Here is a 12,431-nt window from a genome sequence, read left to right on the forward strand (position 1 = left end):
GATAAGATGCAGGGTTTTATTGTGAGTAAGCTTCTTGCAAACAGTAATCATCACTTTTATGTGTCATCGTCTGAATATTCAAAAGAATAGTAGGTGGAATTATAATCACGAGTGAAAAGAGTATTGCAAACACATTGAAAATCTGCCCGCCCTCACAGTGATACTGATTTGTTAACTCACAAAGAATACATAACGATGAGTTCCACTCCCATGTTAGGAAGTGTCACAGTTTTCCAGTAATGACTCACTTTAGTTCTTTTTTTGAATGCTGCATAAAATATTTCCTCACATTTTTTGCCTTGCAGAATCAACATATCGTCATCAAGCCAATATCGACGATGAGGCTGTCACCATGGAGATTCTGGACACTGCAGGCCAGGTGAGACAATTTGTCAGGTAACTTTTTTCAGTAGTTTATCGCCTATGTTGCTGTTTTTGATTACACTGGGTAGTCTCTGGGTGGTAGTGAGATCAAACATTTCATGGCATTTCTTTAGATGTTTGCACAGTTGCAGAGGCCCAGAAAAAAGTTGGCAACCTCTCGGCAACGTCCGGTCACAAGGGAAAACTACTCTGGAGTGGTTCTGGAGGTTGCTGGCTGTCATAGGGTGAAATAGGTTGCCAACAGGGTGCTAAACTAGTTATTGCCTTGCTCGTTAGCAGCCACATGTAGTTTACATGTCGTTGTTTGGAAGACACCAGCTTGTCTTGAAACACTCCCCAAATAAGTATGAACTGGAAACACAGAAAGTACACCTCCAAAGTAAAGGTTTTGCCTTATGGCTGAAACCAACAACTTTCAAAAGATGCAACTTTTACTTTGGAGAAGTGTTTGCAACTTCAAGAAACCAGTCATGGGATACACATTTTTCTCTGTGTGACAGGTGTTTAACTGGGCCTTTAGCAACTGATTTCAAAGACACTCAACAACCTCTGGAAATCACTTACCTACTGGTTGGGCGATACACATTTTTCTTAGTGACAGATGGTTGCCGGGAGTCTCCAACCAGTCTCTAGGCCAGGGGTAGGCAACTCCAGGCCTCGAGTGCCGGTGATCCATGATCCATCACAGCTGATTTAAAGGGCTAAATGACTCCTCAGCATTTCTTGAAGTTCTCCAGAGGCCTGGTAATGAACTAATCATTTGATTCAGGTGTGTTAACCCAGGGTGCGATCTAAAACCTGCAGGACACCGGCACTCGAGGCCTGGAGTTGGGGACCCCTGCTCTAGGCCTTTGAGACTGTGACAAAGCCTTTATAACAAAACAAGCATTTATCCACTTTATGAATCATCTTCAGTCCTTATGCCAACTAACTGTCTGTAAAAAATAAAAAAAATAACAAGTCTTTCTGCATCATTCATTTTCACAGTTGTTTCTTTGTGCCAAAAGTAGGTGTACAGCCCACTGTCTATGTCGACTGAAAAAGTGTTTGTCAAGTGTTTTTCAACTCTGAAATGTACTTTAATTAAATATGAATGTGAATGTGACTGAAATAGATGGAAAAGACATCATTCAGTTAACTTGTCCTCTGATTATTCAGGTGTTTTATTCAGAGATATTCAACACTGTTTTGAAGAATTGTTTGGCTGGATGTGAGAGTGGATGGCACTTAAAGATGTTAATTTCCTGGAGTATAATAGATGTATTGCCAGGTTCTGACCATGAGCGAGAGCTTGCGTAAGTCCTTGGGCTGAAGATAAATATGCTGCACTGCTGCGTAGGTGTTCTGCTGGCGGCTGATTTCCCCTGCGACACTTTAGCCAAGCCATCTCTCTCTCTTGCTCTCATTACAATGTAGTCTATTTTCAGCTGGCATTAGGATGAGGTCTGAATGTTTCCAGACACGACTTCAGTGAATGTCAGACCTCTCACGGCTATGATTGTATCAAAGCATTGTGCTAACTCTCGTAATTTATGGAGGTGGAGTCTTAAGTTCAGAAGGCGGCCAGGTTCACAAACGTCAAACTCATCTGTCCTCTGGAGGAGGAATGTAGTATTTTCAAGTCGTTTTCTGGCATCTGGTACAAGAAAATTACATAATCAAAAAACTTCCTTCCAACAAAATCATTCCTTAATGTTTAAAATGGGTTAGAAATAAATTATTATTATTATTATTAATTTATTTATTTATTTAGCATATTTGGATGTATAATTATATGTATATATATAAAGAACATTACAGAAACATCTGTTGCTTGCACTCTGATAGATTTTCTGTTTTAAAAATGTTTTTTAAAAGACAATTAAACAACCAAACAACGGAAGCAAATCTGAAATTCCAAATCCAGTAAATGTGCCTTTTTAAAATGAATATTCATTAAATATATCTAATGTTTTCAGCACCATACGGTATCAGATATATATTGTTTGTATATTATACACATGCAAAACGTTTTTATTTCCCCCCCCATTCAGGTTCATAATATTCTATTTTTGAAAAATGTGGCCACTCTTCGATAAATTGTTCAGCTTCCTCTGTCGGTAACTGTGAGATCAGAGCCTTTGGGCCTCCATCCAGTCCAAGCAGGTCTTGTGTGATCGGTCATGGATGATTCTGCCGCCACATGATCAAATTAAAAGCACATGCTCGAGTGTTTGCATTCCACAGATGGCTGCAGAATTCAATGTAGGGCTTAAGAGGGTGTGGCAGAGTGCAAAGATAATGTTAGGAACTAAACATGATTCTTAGATCAGAAAGGACTACACGTCTTTTTATGTTTAAACACAACAAGAGCTAAAAATGTATATGCACATTAAAGAAGCTGACTGCAGCCTGTTCTGTTTAAATAATATTTGAGTCAAAAATATTAAATGAAAAGTTTTCTTGGTGGGAAAATTAGAGAGAAACTACATTATCAACATAAATCTACAAACAGGAAAATGCTAGTATGACTTTAACAGCTTCACTGGACCCAAAGGTAAAGGCAGCACATCTGAAATTCTCCAGCTGCTCCGTCTGTTATTTTTACCTGAGATTTTCTTTGGTTGGTGTTTTATGATAATTTTACAGTAAAAAAAAAACAAAACAAAAACAAAAAGCTACAGTTGTTTAGCTTAATTTAGGAACTGGAAACTGGAACTGCTAACATGGATTTGTTCAGCAAAGTCTCTACAGACTTAAAGCTTCACACATAAAATAGATATGAATCATCATTACATCATCATTTTATTTAAAAACATGGGAAAATCTGTAAAACTCTAAATCATCAGCTTCAGCACCATGTGTCTTGTCTTCTTCTCAGGAGGACATCCAGCAGAGGGAGGGTCACATGCGTTGGGGTGACGGCTTTGTCCTTGTGTATGACATCACGGATCGGGGAAGCTTTGAGGAGGTGGGGCCGCTCCGAAGCCTCCTAGAGGAGGTGAAGAAACCGAAGAACGTTCCTCTGGTTCTGGTGGGCAACAAGTCTGACCTGGACCACGTCCGGCAAGTCGGCACAGAGGAAGGAGAGCGGCTGGCAGCCGAAATGGCGTGTGCCTTCTACGAATGCTCTGCCTGTGCCGACGAGGGCGGCGCTGTGGCCGAGGCGTTCCACGAGCTCTGCAGAGAGGTGAGACGCCGCAAAGCTGTTCAGGGAAAAGCCAGACGCCGCAGCTCCACCACTCATGTCAAACAGGCCATCAACAAGATGCTGACCAAGATCAGCAGCTAGGGAAGAGCCATGCTACCGCCTGATGACAGGAACAAAATTGCTTTTCTCGCTCAAATGTTTTGGACCATCAGTGGACGATGACTGATTTAAGTGTGAAATGTGTTCTTCTGTTATTCTCTAATTGTTATTCGATGAAAAAAAATAAAATCCAAGTGCACTGTCTTTTCAGGCTGTAAGAGACAGCGAATGACACTTGGCTTGGGAGCCATAAAAGATGATTTCTCACTAATAAAAAACTGAAATGCTTTTGGATTGAGATGACAGACATTGATGAGTCATGTCGACTAGCTAAGACAGGGGTGGGCAATCTCAGTCCACGAGGGCCGGTGTCCCTGCAGGTTTTAGATCTCACCTTGGGTCAACACACCTGAATCAAATGATTAGTTCGTTACCAGGCCTCTGGAGAACTTCAGGACATGTTGAGGAGCTAATTTAACCATTTAAATCAGCTGTGTTGGTTCGAGGACACATCTAAAACCTGCAGGGACAACGGCCCTCGAGGACTGAGATTGCCCACCCCTGAGCTAAGATCACAAAGGATCAGGAACATGGCAAGGTTCTTAATTTTTTTTTCTTTTATTCTTTCATCAAACAAACTGACATATTAAACAAACCAGAGAGTATCCAGAAAATGATTCATGCACGCTCTCCTATTTAACATGCAGGGAATCCAAAACTTTGACATTGCACAGTAAGATTTAGAGTTTCCTGTTTCTATCTCATGTGCAGGGGGCTGTTGTACTATTCTGTCAGCAGCAGTCAAAGAACTTCACGAGCAGAGGACTCCTTTTAGATAAACGTAGATCTACTGTGTTTCACTCATTTTGGTTCCAGACAGATCTACAAAGCTGTCCGTCTCTGTCTTGCAAGCAATCCTTACGATCAAGTCTACTATGTTCCTTTGACATTAGCTGTCAGGGTGTGTGCGTTTGTCCAGGACTCGTGAACTGAACATTTTTCCCCTCAAGGAACCCAAAGCACCGCAGGTTTGGAACGTCTTAAAGCTAATATGCATACAATATCTGTTGTTTTCTCTAAATCAGGGGTGTCCAACTCCAGGTCTCAAGGGCCGGTATCCTGCAGGTTTTAGCTCTCACTCTGGCTCAACACACCTGAATCAAATGATTAGTTCATTACCAGGCTTCTGGAGAACTTCAAGACATGTTGAGGAGGTCATTTAGCCATTTAAATCAGCTGTGTTGGATCAAGGACACATCTTAGGACACCGGCCCTCGAGGCCTGGAGTTGGACACCCCTGCTCTAAACAAAAGGAAGCACCATCACATACTTGGGATGTTCTTCACGGCGATAATGTTAATACTGTAAACTACAGCATGTTCGACAGAATATATAGCCTTAAGCACTGCTGTGTCTTAGGTGTGTACAGAACCAAGAGTCATCTATAATAGAATATACTGTAATTGTAGAAATGTGATATCTATGTGAACTTCTCTGATGAAACTAATCAGCTGTGCACTTACAATAAAAGACTGACATATCACACCAGTTTTTCCTGTTGGTCATAATTGATGCAAATGTCCTCAGTGGCTGCAGAAAATTTAAGAGAAGCACTTAAACAGTTTCAAATAATCCTCACTGATTGGTACAGATGCTTCCAAGCAGATCATTAAAAGTCAGGATGCACACCATCAAATGTCACATTTACATATTAGTCTCCAAACACAAAATGCTGCTTTTATTTGTTAAAATTATGAAATATTCAAATGATGAAAGCCTGTATCAGCTGCGATCAAAGGGGATGGAGACATTGCTGATAGCTGACATTCGTATAAGTTCAAATCTAATCGTTAACATAACCATGGATTTTCAAATTAAAAGATGTGAATACGTCCAGTTCCAGTAGTTTTCCACAGTGTCTCTCTTTCATTAGAAGAAACCTTAATGATGTAACTCAGACGCTCCACCACAGCTCTTACTTTGGTGCTGTACTGCAGACTCTGGTAATGTCTCGACTTAGAGAAAAGGCTGTAAAACCGATGTTGATTAAGTCTACTGGCTCACATGAACCACAGTGGCTTTGTGTCCAACAACGATGGTTACCTCAAGTGCAATTTTTACACTTTAAAAAGAGTCAGTTTCTTCTCTTTGGCAAACCAGTTCTGGTTCACAGAACCAGATTCCAGCATCACTGCAACTGGGCAACAAAGCCTGACCCATTTAAACTCAGTGTCTCAGCTTGGATTAGCATGCTTTTAATGCACCATCCTCATTTGTATTTCTTTGTGTAGTACATGAATTTACAGGCAAGGTCCTGGCTCCTAGCTAACAGCTAGCTAGCTAGAACTAACATTATTGGCAGTTCTAGTTGGAGACAAAGTATCTGAATTTCAGGAGCAGGACCACGCCTCCAAACACACTCCTTCCGGTTCTTATCTATATATGTTCCCCCAGTTCTACAATCTGTTTGTTCTTGTTTACGTGCCCCACCCTCCCTAGCCTTTTCAATTCTTTAACTTCTGTTTAGAGCATGGGGATCTGCCAGGTCCCGGAGCCGCCGCCAGTCCCCTTTGAGGCCTTCCCCAAACAGCAGCTCAATTCATGTCCAAGCCGTTCACCTTCATCTACTAAAATGCTGTCAAACCTAAAATGAGGACGTGGGCCAAGTGAGTGAACTCGCTATATACACCTTCAACAGGCTGTACATTGTTTGGTGTACACTTCCATTGTTGTATGTAGCCAAGATGGCAGTCGCTGAGTAATAAGGTGTTTCATGGGTAACATTTTAACCTTTTCTGTTTTTTGCACACCATCTGATACTTGCAAATTATCCATAGTAATGCTTAATTTTACCCACCACACATGCAATCTAAGCATCAGGTATAAAATTTGAGAACTCCCGCTTTTGCTGTAAACCTCTGGCTTACCAGTCAAATAGCAGTTTTCATTCATTTCTTTTCAGGTTTGACATTTTGGATATAAAATATAATTTCTTTTTGTACTATTAGACATTTACTGTAATAATTTTAATCTTATTAGATTTGGGTGGAACGTTGCCATGCATTAAATCTTGATTAGTGTGTTTGTAACCTCCATGTATAGACTGATGAACAGTGATTTTGTGTCACCCTCACTGCAAATGCTGCCTAGATCTACACTAGGGTTCTTGTAGCTCTTTGTTTCAGCAGTTATAAAACATTTGTTATACCTGTTTTTGTTTTCCTGCAGTTCTAGATTAAGAAGGACCACGTAGAAAAGCTTTTCTTCCATATGCGATATAGCAGCCAAGAAGCTCAAAGTCAACACATCTTTGACATTCTCCTGTGTTAAAAAAGGAAACTTCTCACTGAGCACACCCTGTTACTTCAGACAGACTGTAAATGAAGCAGAAAGGAGTGGCTCAGCGATCTGGCAGATAATTACTACAGTGGGAAATCTCATAATAACCCAGGAAAGGAGCCACAGGGTTCCTTCTTATCCTGACCAGCAGGAGAAAAGAGCATTTTATGGTTTTGCCATCCCTGCTGTTTACATTATGAGCCATATTTAGTTACTTTTAATTTAGTGATTGAAGGTGATACTTCACTGTGAACTGGGACAGTGCATTAATAGGACTGAAGTCCACAGTTAAGCACAGGAATGTGAGTATTCAGTGCTGATTTGGAGTTGCTATTAAACCCACAGTGATAATAGCAATGATCTAATGCAGTGGTTCAAACCTTTGCTGGCATGCCCCACTTCACCACCCTGTGATCTAAGATGAACAGTAGTGAAATCAGCACCACAGCATCATCAACCTCTGTTTTAATCATCTCCCCTTAAAAAATTAAATTCACTCTACGTAGTTCCACTTTATATTTCTCTCCTGTCCACCCACAACTCACCTCACCACCGCCCCACAGTTTAAGAACCAATGTAACTAAACAGCAACAAGGCTGAAGCATTGGACTTCAAGATGCTAAAATCCATCCTAAAGCCGAAGGGAATCATTAATGATGATTCTTCAAACCGCCTCCTTGTGTTAAAATACAGACAAGTGAAGATTCAGCAGAGCTGGTCAGAAAACACAGCAAAAGGAAGGGGAGATGACTGCTGAACTTGTGTGCCTTCTCCTTATGCCGTTACGCTGCAGTGCTGCGGAAGTTGGTCGGGTTGTGAACTGTTGGTACTCCCACACGGATCACGCTGACACCACAGTATTCTGCTTCTGGATGGATGAGGCAGTGTCAGTGGCAGCCAAGGAGATTTGTGACTGCAACTTGCTTTTTGTGTCTTAGATTAGTGTGTGTGTGGGAGGAGGTGGGCCACACGAAACTGAACTATGGATCAGCAAATACGCTTTCACACAGCATTTTTTCCAGGATGTTTGTGGGGTGCAGGGGGGAACCAAGAGCAAAGCAGGTGTGGCTCCCAAAGGAAATCGCTATATCTGATCATAAATAAACGCCACAAATACACAGTAGAAAATTGGCAAGGAAAACACTGCACACGTTGGGGACAACTTTTTTGCCAGCGGGTGGACAGCTGCTTCTTGTGCCGCTTCACAAAGCTCGCTGAAGCTAACTGTGGAGGCAGTGAAACAAACCTTTGGAATAAATGGGAGACCTCCCCACACAGCACTCAGGAACTGTCATGCCAAAGGTAGCACAGTGGAGATGAGGAGCAGGGTTTAAAGTATAGAAAGATATTTTAACAATAGTTTTGCTCACCACCGCTGTGAAAACCAATTCTCCTCTGTAGGAAAACAAAAGAAATCACAATTTTAAATGGATTCATCTTTCTCCTTGGTTGCTGCTGGGGACGGGGGGACAATCACTTCCCACTACAACGGTGATTTCTGCTCAGTAACGAGCTGTCGACACTCCTGACACACGAGAATACGATGTAAATTTAATTTAAAGTCGCAAGGTTGAGGCCAGAATTTGTTCATTTCAGGTTCAGAGAAGACGTCTGTGGGAGCTGCAGTCCTTGTGTTGTCACAGTGAGCTGTGTGGCTGGCAGTGGTTGGGCCCAAGCGCAGGACTCAGAGATGGAATTTTTAACTTAAAGGCAGCAGCTTTATTTGCTGGCAAAACAAACTTAGCAACACAACACATGAGTACTAAGCAAAAACAAAACTCAAACTAGGAGAGTTTAACTAAACTGGGAATACATGGCGTAGCATGTCATAACCTGACGACACAGGACGACGGATGAACACACAGCTGGGAAAATGCACTCATGATGAGACACGGGGAAGCAGAACTGAAACCATAAACATGGGACAAGGACTACAAAAGTAAAACAAGAAACTGAGACAAAGCACCAAGACGCAGACTGGACACTAAGACGTGGAAACATAGGAACCTGAAGCCCAGAGATGATACAAAACAGAAACCACAATCCAAGGACTGAAGATGTAACATAAGCAGAAAAGCATAAATCATAATAATAATAATCAGAACTATCAGTTCACCAATAAACACAAAGCACTGGGTCTGTGACCCAGTTCTGTGACAAGGCCACTCCACATGTTTCCATAGGGAGGACTTCATTATCAACGTGCAGACAGCTGAGTGTTTAAATATGATTAAGGTCAAGGTTTTATGTCATGTAGGGGGGAAAGTCATGCACCTGCTCAGTTACCAGTTTACAGTATATGAGGAAACTGAGCATTTTTCATTACAGGATAACATTTTTTTTTTAAAATCCATCACAATACATTATTTATAATGTTTTTAAATTTCAAAACCACCGCGTTACTTTAAGCTTCTTGTCACAACAGAAGCGCATTTGAGAATTTAGCTAATTAATCTGTAGGGCATTAATCCCAAAACTGTTTGCAAGTCGCTCTAACATTATGTAATCACACTCACATTTCTATGGAAGCTCTCCAGCAGTGCACGGTGCCGTGAACAGTCCGGCTCAGGCTCTGCCAGCTTCAGTGTGCAGCTAACTGGCCCCCATGGCAGCAGAATATCCCAAGAACACAATCCCCACATCCACAAAACCTCATAAAACACAGTTAATAATGGTGATATGAATACAGCTAACAGGCGGTGATTAGACCGGAGACATTAACGGAGCTACCACGAGCTTGTTGAAACAATTATGAAGCTTTTTAAAATCTCACTTTAATCAGATTTGATTGGTGTCTCAATATACAGTTTCATGTCCTACTGAGCAGAGGAGCAAAAAATAAAAGCTGTTGAAAATACTCATTTCAAAATTGAGACACTTCTGTGCGAAGGGACTATAATAGTACTCATTAGAAAAACATACAGAATTTAACTTCCAGGCACTTAAGCCCCATGCCCCCGGTACCGGGGGCAAAAAGGAGGAGATCACGTTTAATCGGTTATAACACGGGGTCAGAAATATATGTTCTGACATGTGCGGTATCCACAAAAACCTCTGAATCTCAGCTAAAATCTCATATAAACACTTTCTACACCCACCAAACAAAACGACAACAAGCCATGATTAAACAAGCAGTTAAGTAAATGTGCACAAGTCCGCTAAACAAACAAAACCGAGCCAGAAATCCTTCAAACTTCATGTAACCGGCTATAGAAAGGCTGGTTATCTTCCAGAGCTATTACTGACTCCAAACACCAAGTTTCACCACGATCAGACCAAAATTCACTGAATGAGCCACAAAAGAAGACCACACAAACACAAATGCGCTAAGACAGAAATTGGCTTCCGATTTCGTTATTTTCATCGGTAGCCGTTAGCCACTTGATTATCAGCAGTTACCTACCTAGCTGCATCAGAGCCGTTTTCCATCAACAAGCTCCATTTTAGACCCACCTGCAGACACCTGGACAGACGCCACATGAAGTAAATTTGTGCCCAGCTGAGATTTGACCTCAAAACATCTGATTGGTTGAAGTGACCCGAAGTGTCACCGTTACTGTGATCCTATTGGCTCAGGTGGTGTCAATCATGCAAATTGACCAAAAGAAACCAAAGTTACAGCCTCTCAGAGTTTAAAGGGCCAGAGGACGGCAGAAAAGGGCCATTGCCATGTAAATGTGTGGTTAATTCTTCACAAATATATATTTTTAAAAAAAAGCATTTTTAGGTACGGAAGAGGAGGAACAGGCCTAAATACGGAAGAGGATTTGGGCCACTGGAAAAAAAAGTCAGAATTCTGACTTTAATCTCAGAATTCTGAGATTAAAGTCAGAATTGTTTTGTTTTTTTCCAGTGGCCCTAATCCTCTTCCGTATTTAGGCCTGTTAATAAAATTAAATAATTTCTGCTCTTTAATACCTAAAAAATTAAACTGGCATGGTGTCCATTGTGTGCCAGAGTTGGACATTTTTTGTTCAACGTCTGGATATTCATGTATTTACGGTGCAGTAATTTTTCACTGTTTCACGTTAGAAACATAAATCTTTGCACAGATGATGTTTATATGTTGGTTACTTAATTTCTGCAATGAAATGTGAACTGAGGCATATTTTTAAAAGAGTTATATGCTAAAAAAAAAAAAAAGTAAATTAAAAAATTAGGTGAGGATAAAATCTACTAACTTTTTCTGTGTTCCAGTCTCAGTACCTTTGACACAGTAATATTTGCTGCAATATTTACACCTCTGATGAAAGTTCACAAGAGTCAGCTTTATTTTGATACCAAGATTGTAAGCACAGAGTTTGTAATTGCAGAGAAATAATGAATTAATTTTGGGCATTTCATTTTTGAGCAGGAAGCTCAGAAACCACTTTGGGGCTTAAGAGGTTAAAAGTTAAGGTGGACCATTGGAAACAGTCCACTGGAGGTAAACATATTCCAATAAAAACACTTACAGACTGATTTTTACCTCTTTACAGTTTTACAAAGCTAGACAAGGTTTAACAGTGACTCTACACACTTATTACATATTTAGTTTTTTTTCACTTTAGCTGTCTTTATTGCTTTATTGTCTTTATTGTCTTACTGATCACTAATTTCCCATTGCCATAGCCAGACACTTGCTCAGTCAGTGGACAACAAAGCAGCAATGGTTCAAAGACTGATCTTTAGCAGCAGATGCTGAATAAATGTTTTTTTAATCATACAGATGGAAGAATTATTATACAGAAAGTAGTACTGATGCGACACACAAGGGGAAATTATACATTTCCAATACTAATTGCATTCAGCAAAACCTCTTGGAAAGCACGCTAATCTTGCTGCTCATATCTCTGGAGCAAAAATAACTCCCATATCCTTCGATGCTGATATCCCCATACATCCTGTTTAGATATGCAATCATGGGGAAAATGAGCTCTGCAGTGATTCAGCACACGCTTATAAAACAAAATAGATGTACAGCATTACCGAGACACAACAGATTATAATTTATTATATGAATCAATTACAAATCAGTAGACGTGAGTTCGGACGTTCAGATGTTATTTTTATGTTTGGTAGCAGACGTGCTGCCCTGACCTCGGTGATTAAATTTTCCTTCACAAAGTGGAGAGAGAGGAAAAAAACAGGATAGTTTCATAGTGGAGGAAATGAAAGGCGTGCAGAGAGGGGTAATGTTCCCTCTGTAAACAAATCGACTCTTCAAAGCTCTTCTTTTCTCTTCACTTTGTTCTCTTGGAAATACCCCGTGATTCCTCTGAGAACGGGTTGGTGACACGCTGTTTAATTTAAACTTTAAAGAGTTTGTTTCCAAAAATGATAAAAAAAAGAAAAATTTTCATAAACTCAGATGTTTTTCAAATGTCGTACGGAGTCGTAAGCGTGAAACAAAACTGTTTTTTTCTAATACAACCATGTGAAACGTCAAAGGTTTTAGTGATTTTAACAGGTGTTAATATAATTTTAGATGAACAAGGAC

The 12,431-nt window shown here is 40.5% G+C and overlaps 1 protein-coding gene across 2 annotated transcripts in view; it reads left to right on the plus strand.

Moving 5' to 3' along the window:
* The window catches only part of rerg (RAS-like, estrogen-regulated, growth inhibitor), a 51,269-nt gene extending 47,225 nt beyond the window's left edge, over positions 1-4,044 (plus strand). For both annotated transcript variants that reach the window (XM_005939226.3, XM_005939228.3), the window contains exons 4-5: positions 306-379; positions 3,245-4,044. In XM_005939226.3, the coding sequence (XP_005939288.1) occupies positions 306-379; positions 3,245-3,655 (485 nt within the window). In that variant the 3' untranslated portion in view covers positions 3,656-4,044. The remainder of the gene's footprint in view (positions 1-305; positions 380-3,244) is intronic.
* The last annotated feature ends 8,387 nt before the right edge of the window (positions 4,045-12,431 follow it).

Source organism: Haplochromis burtoni, unplaced genomic scaffold (assembly GCF_018398535.1).
Source record: "Haplochromis burtoni strain Fernald_Lab_line unplaced genomic scaffold, NCSU_Asbu1 Contig_267, whole genome shotgun sequence".
NCBI lineage: Eukaryota > Metazoa > Chordata > Actinopteri > Cichliformes > Cichlidae > Haplochromis > Haplochromis burtoni.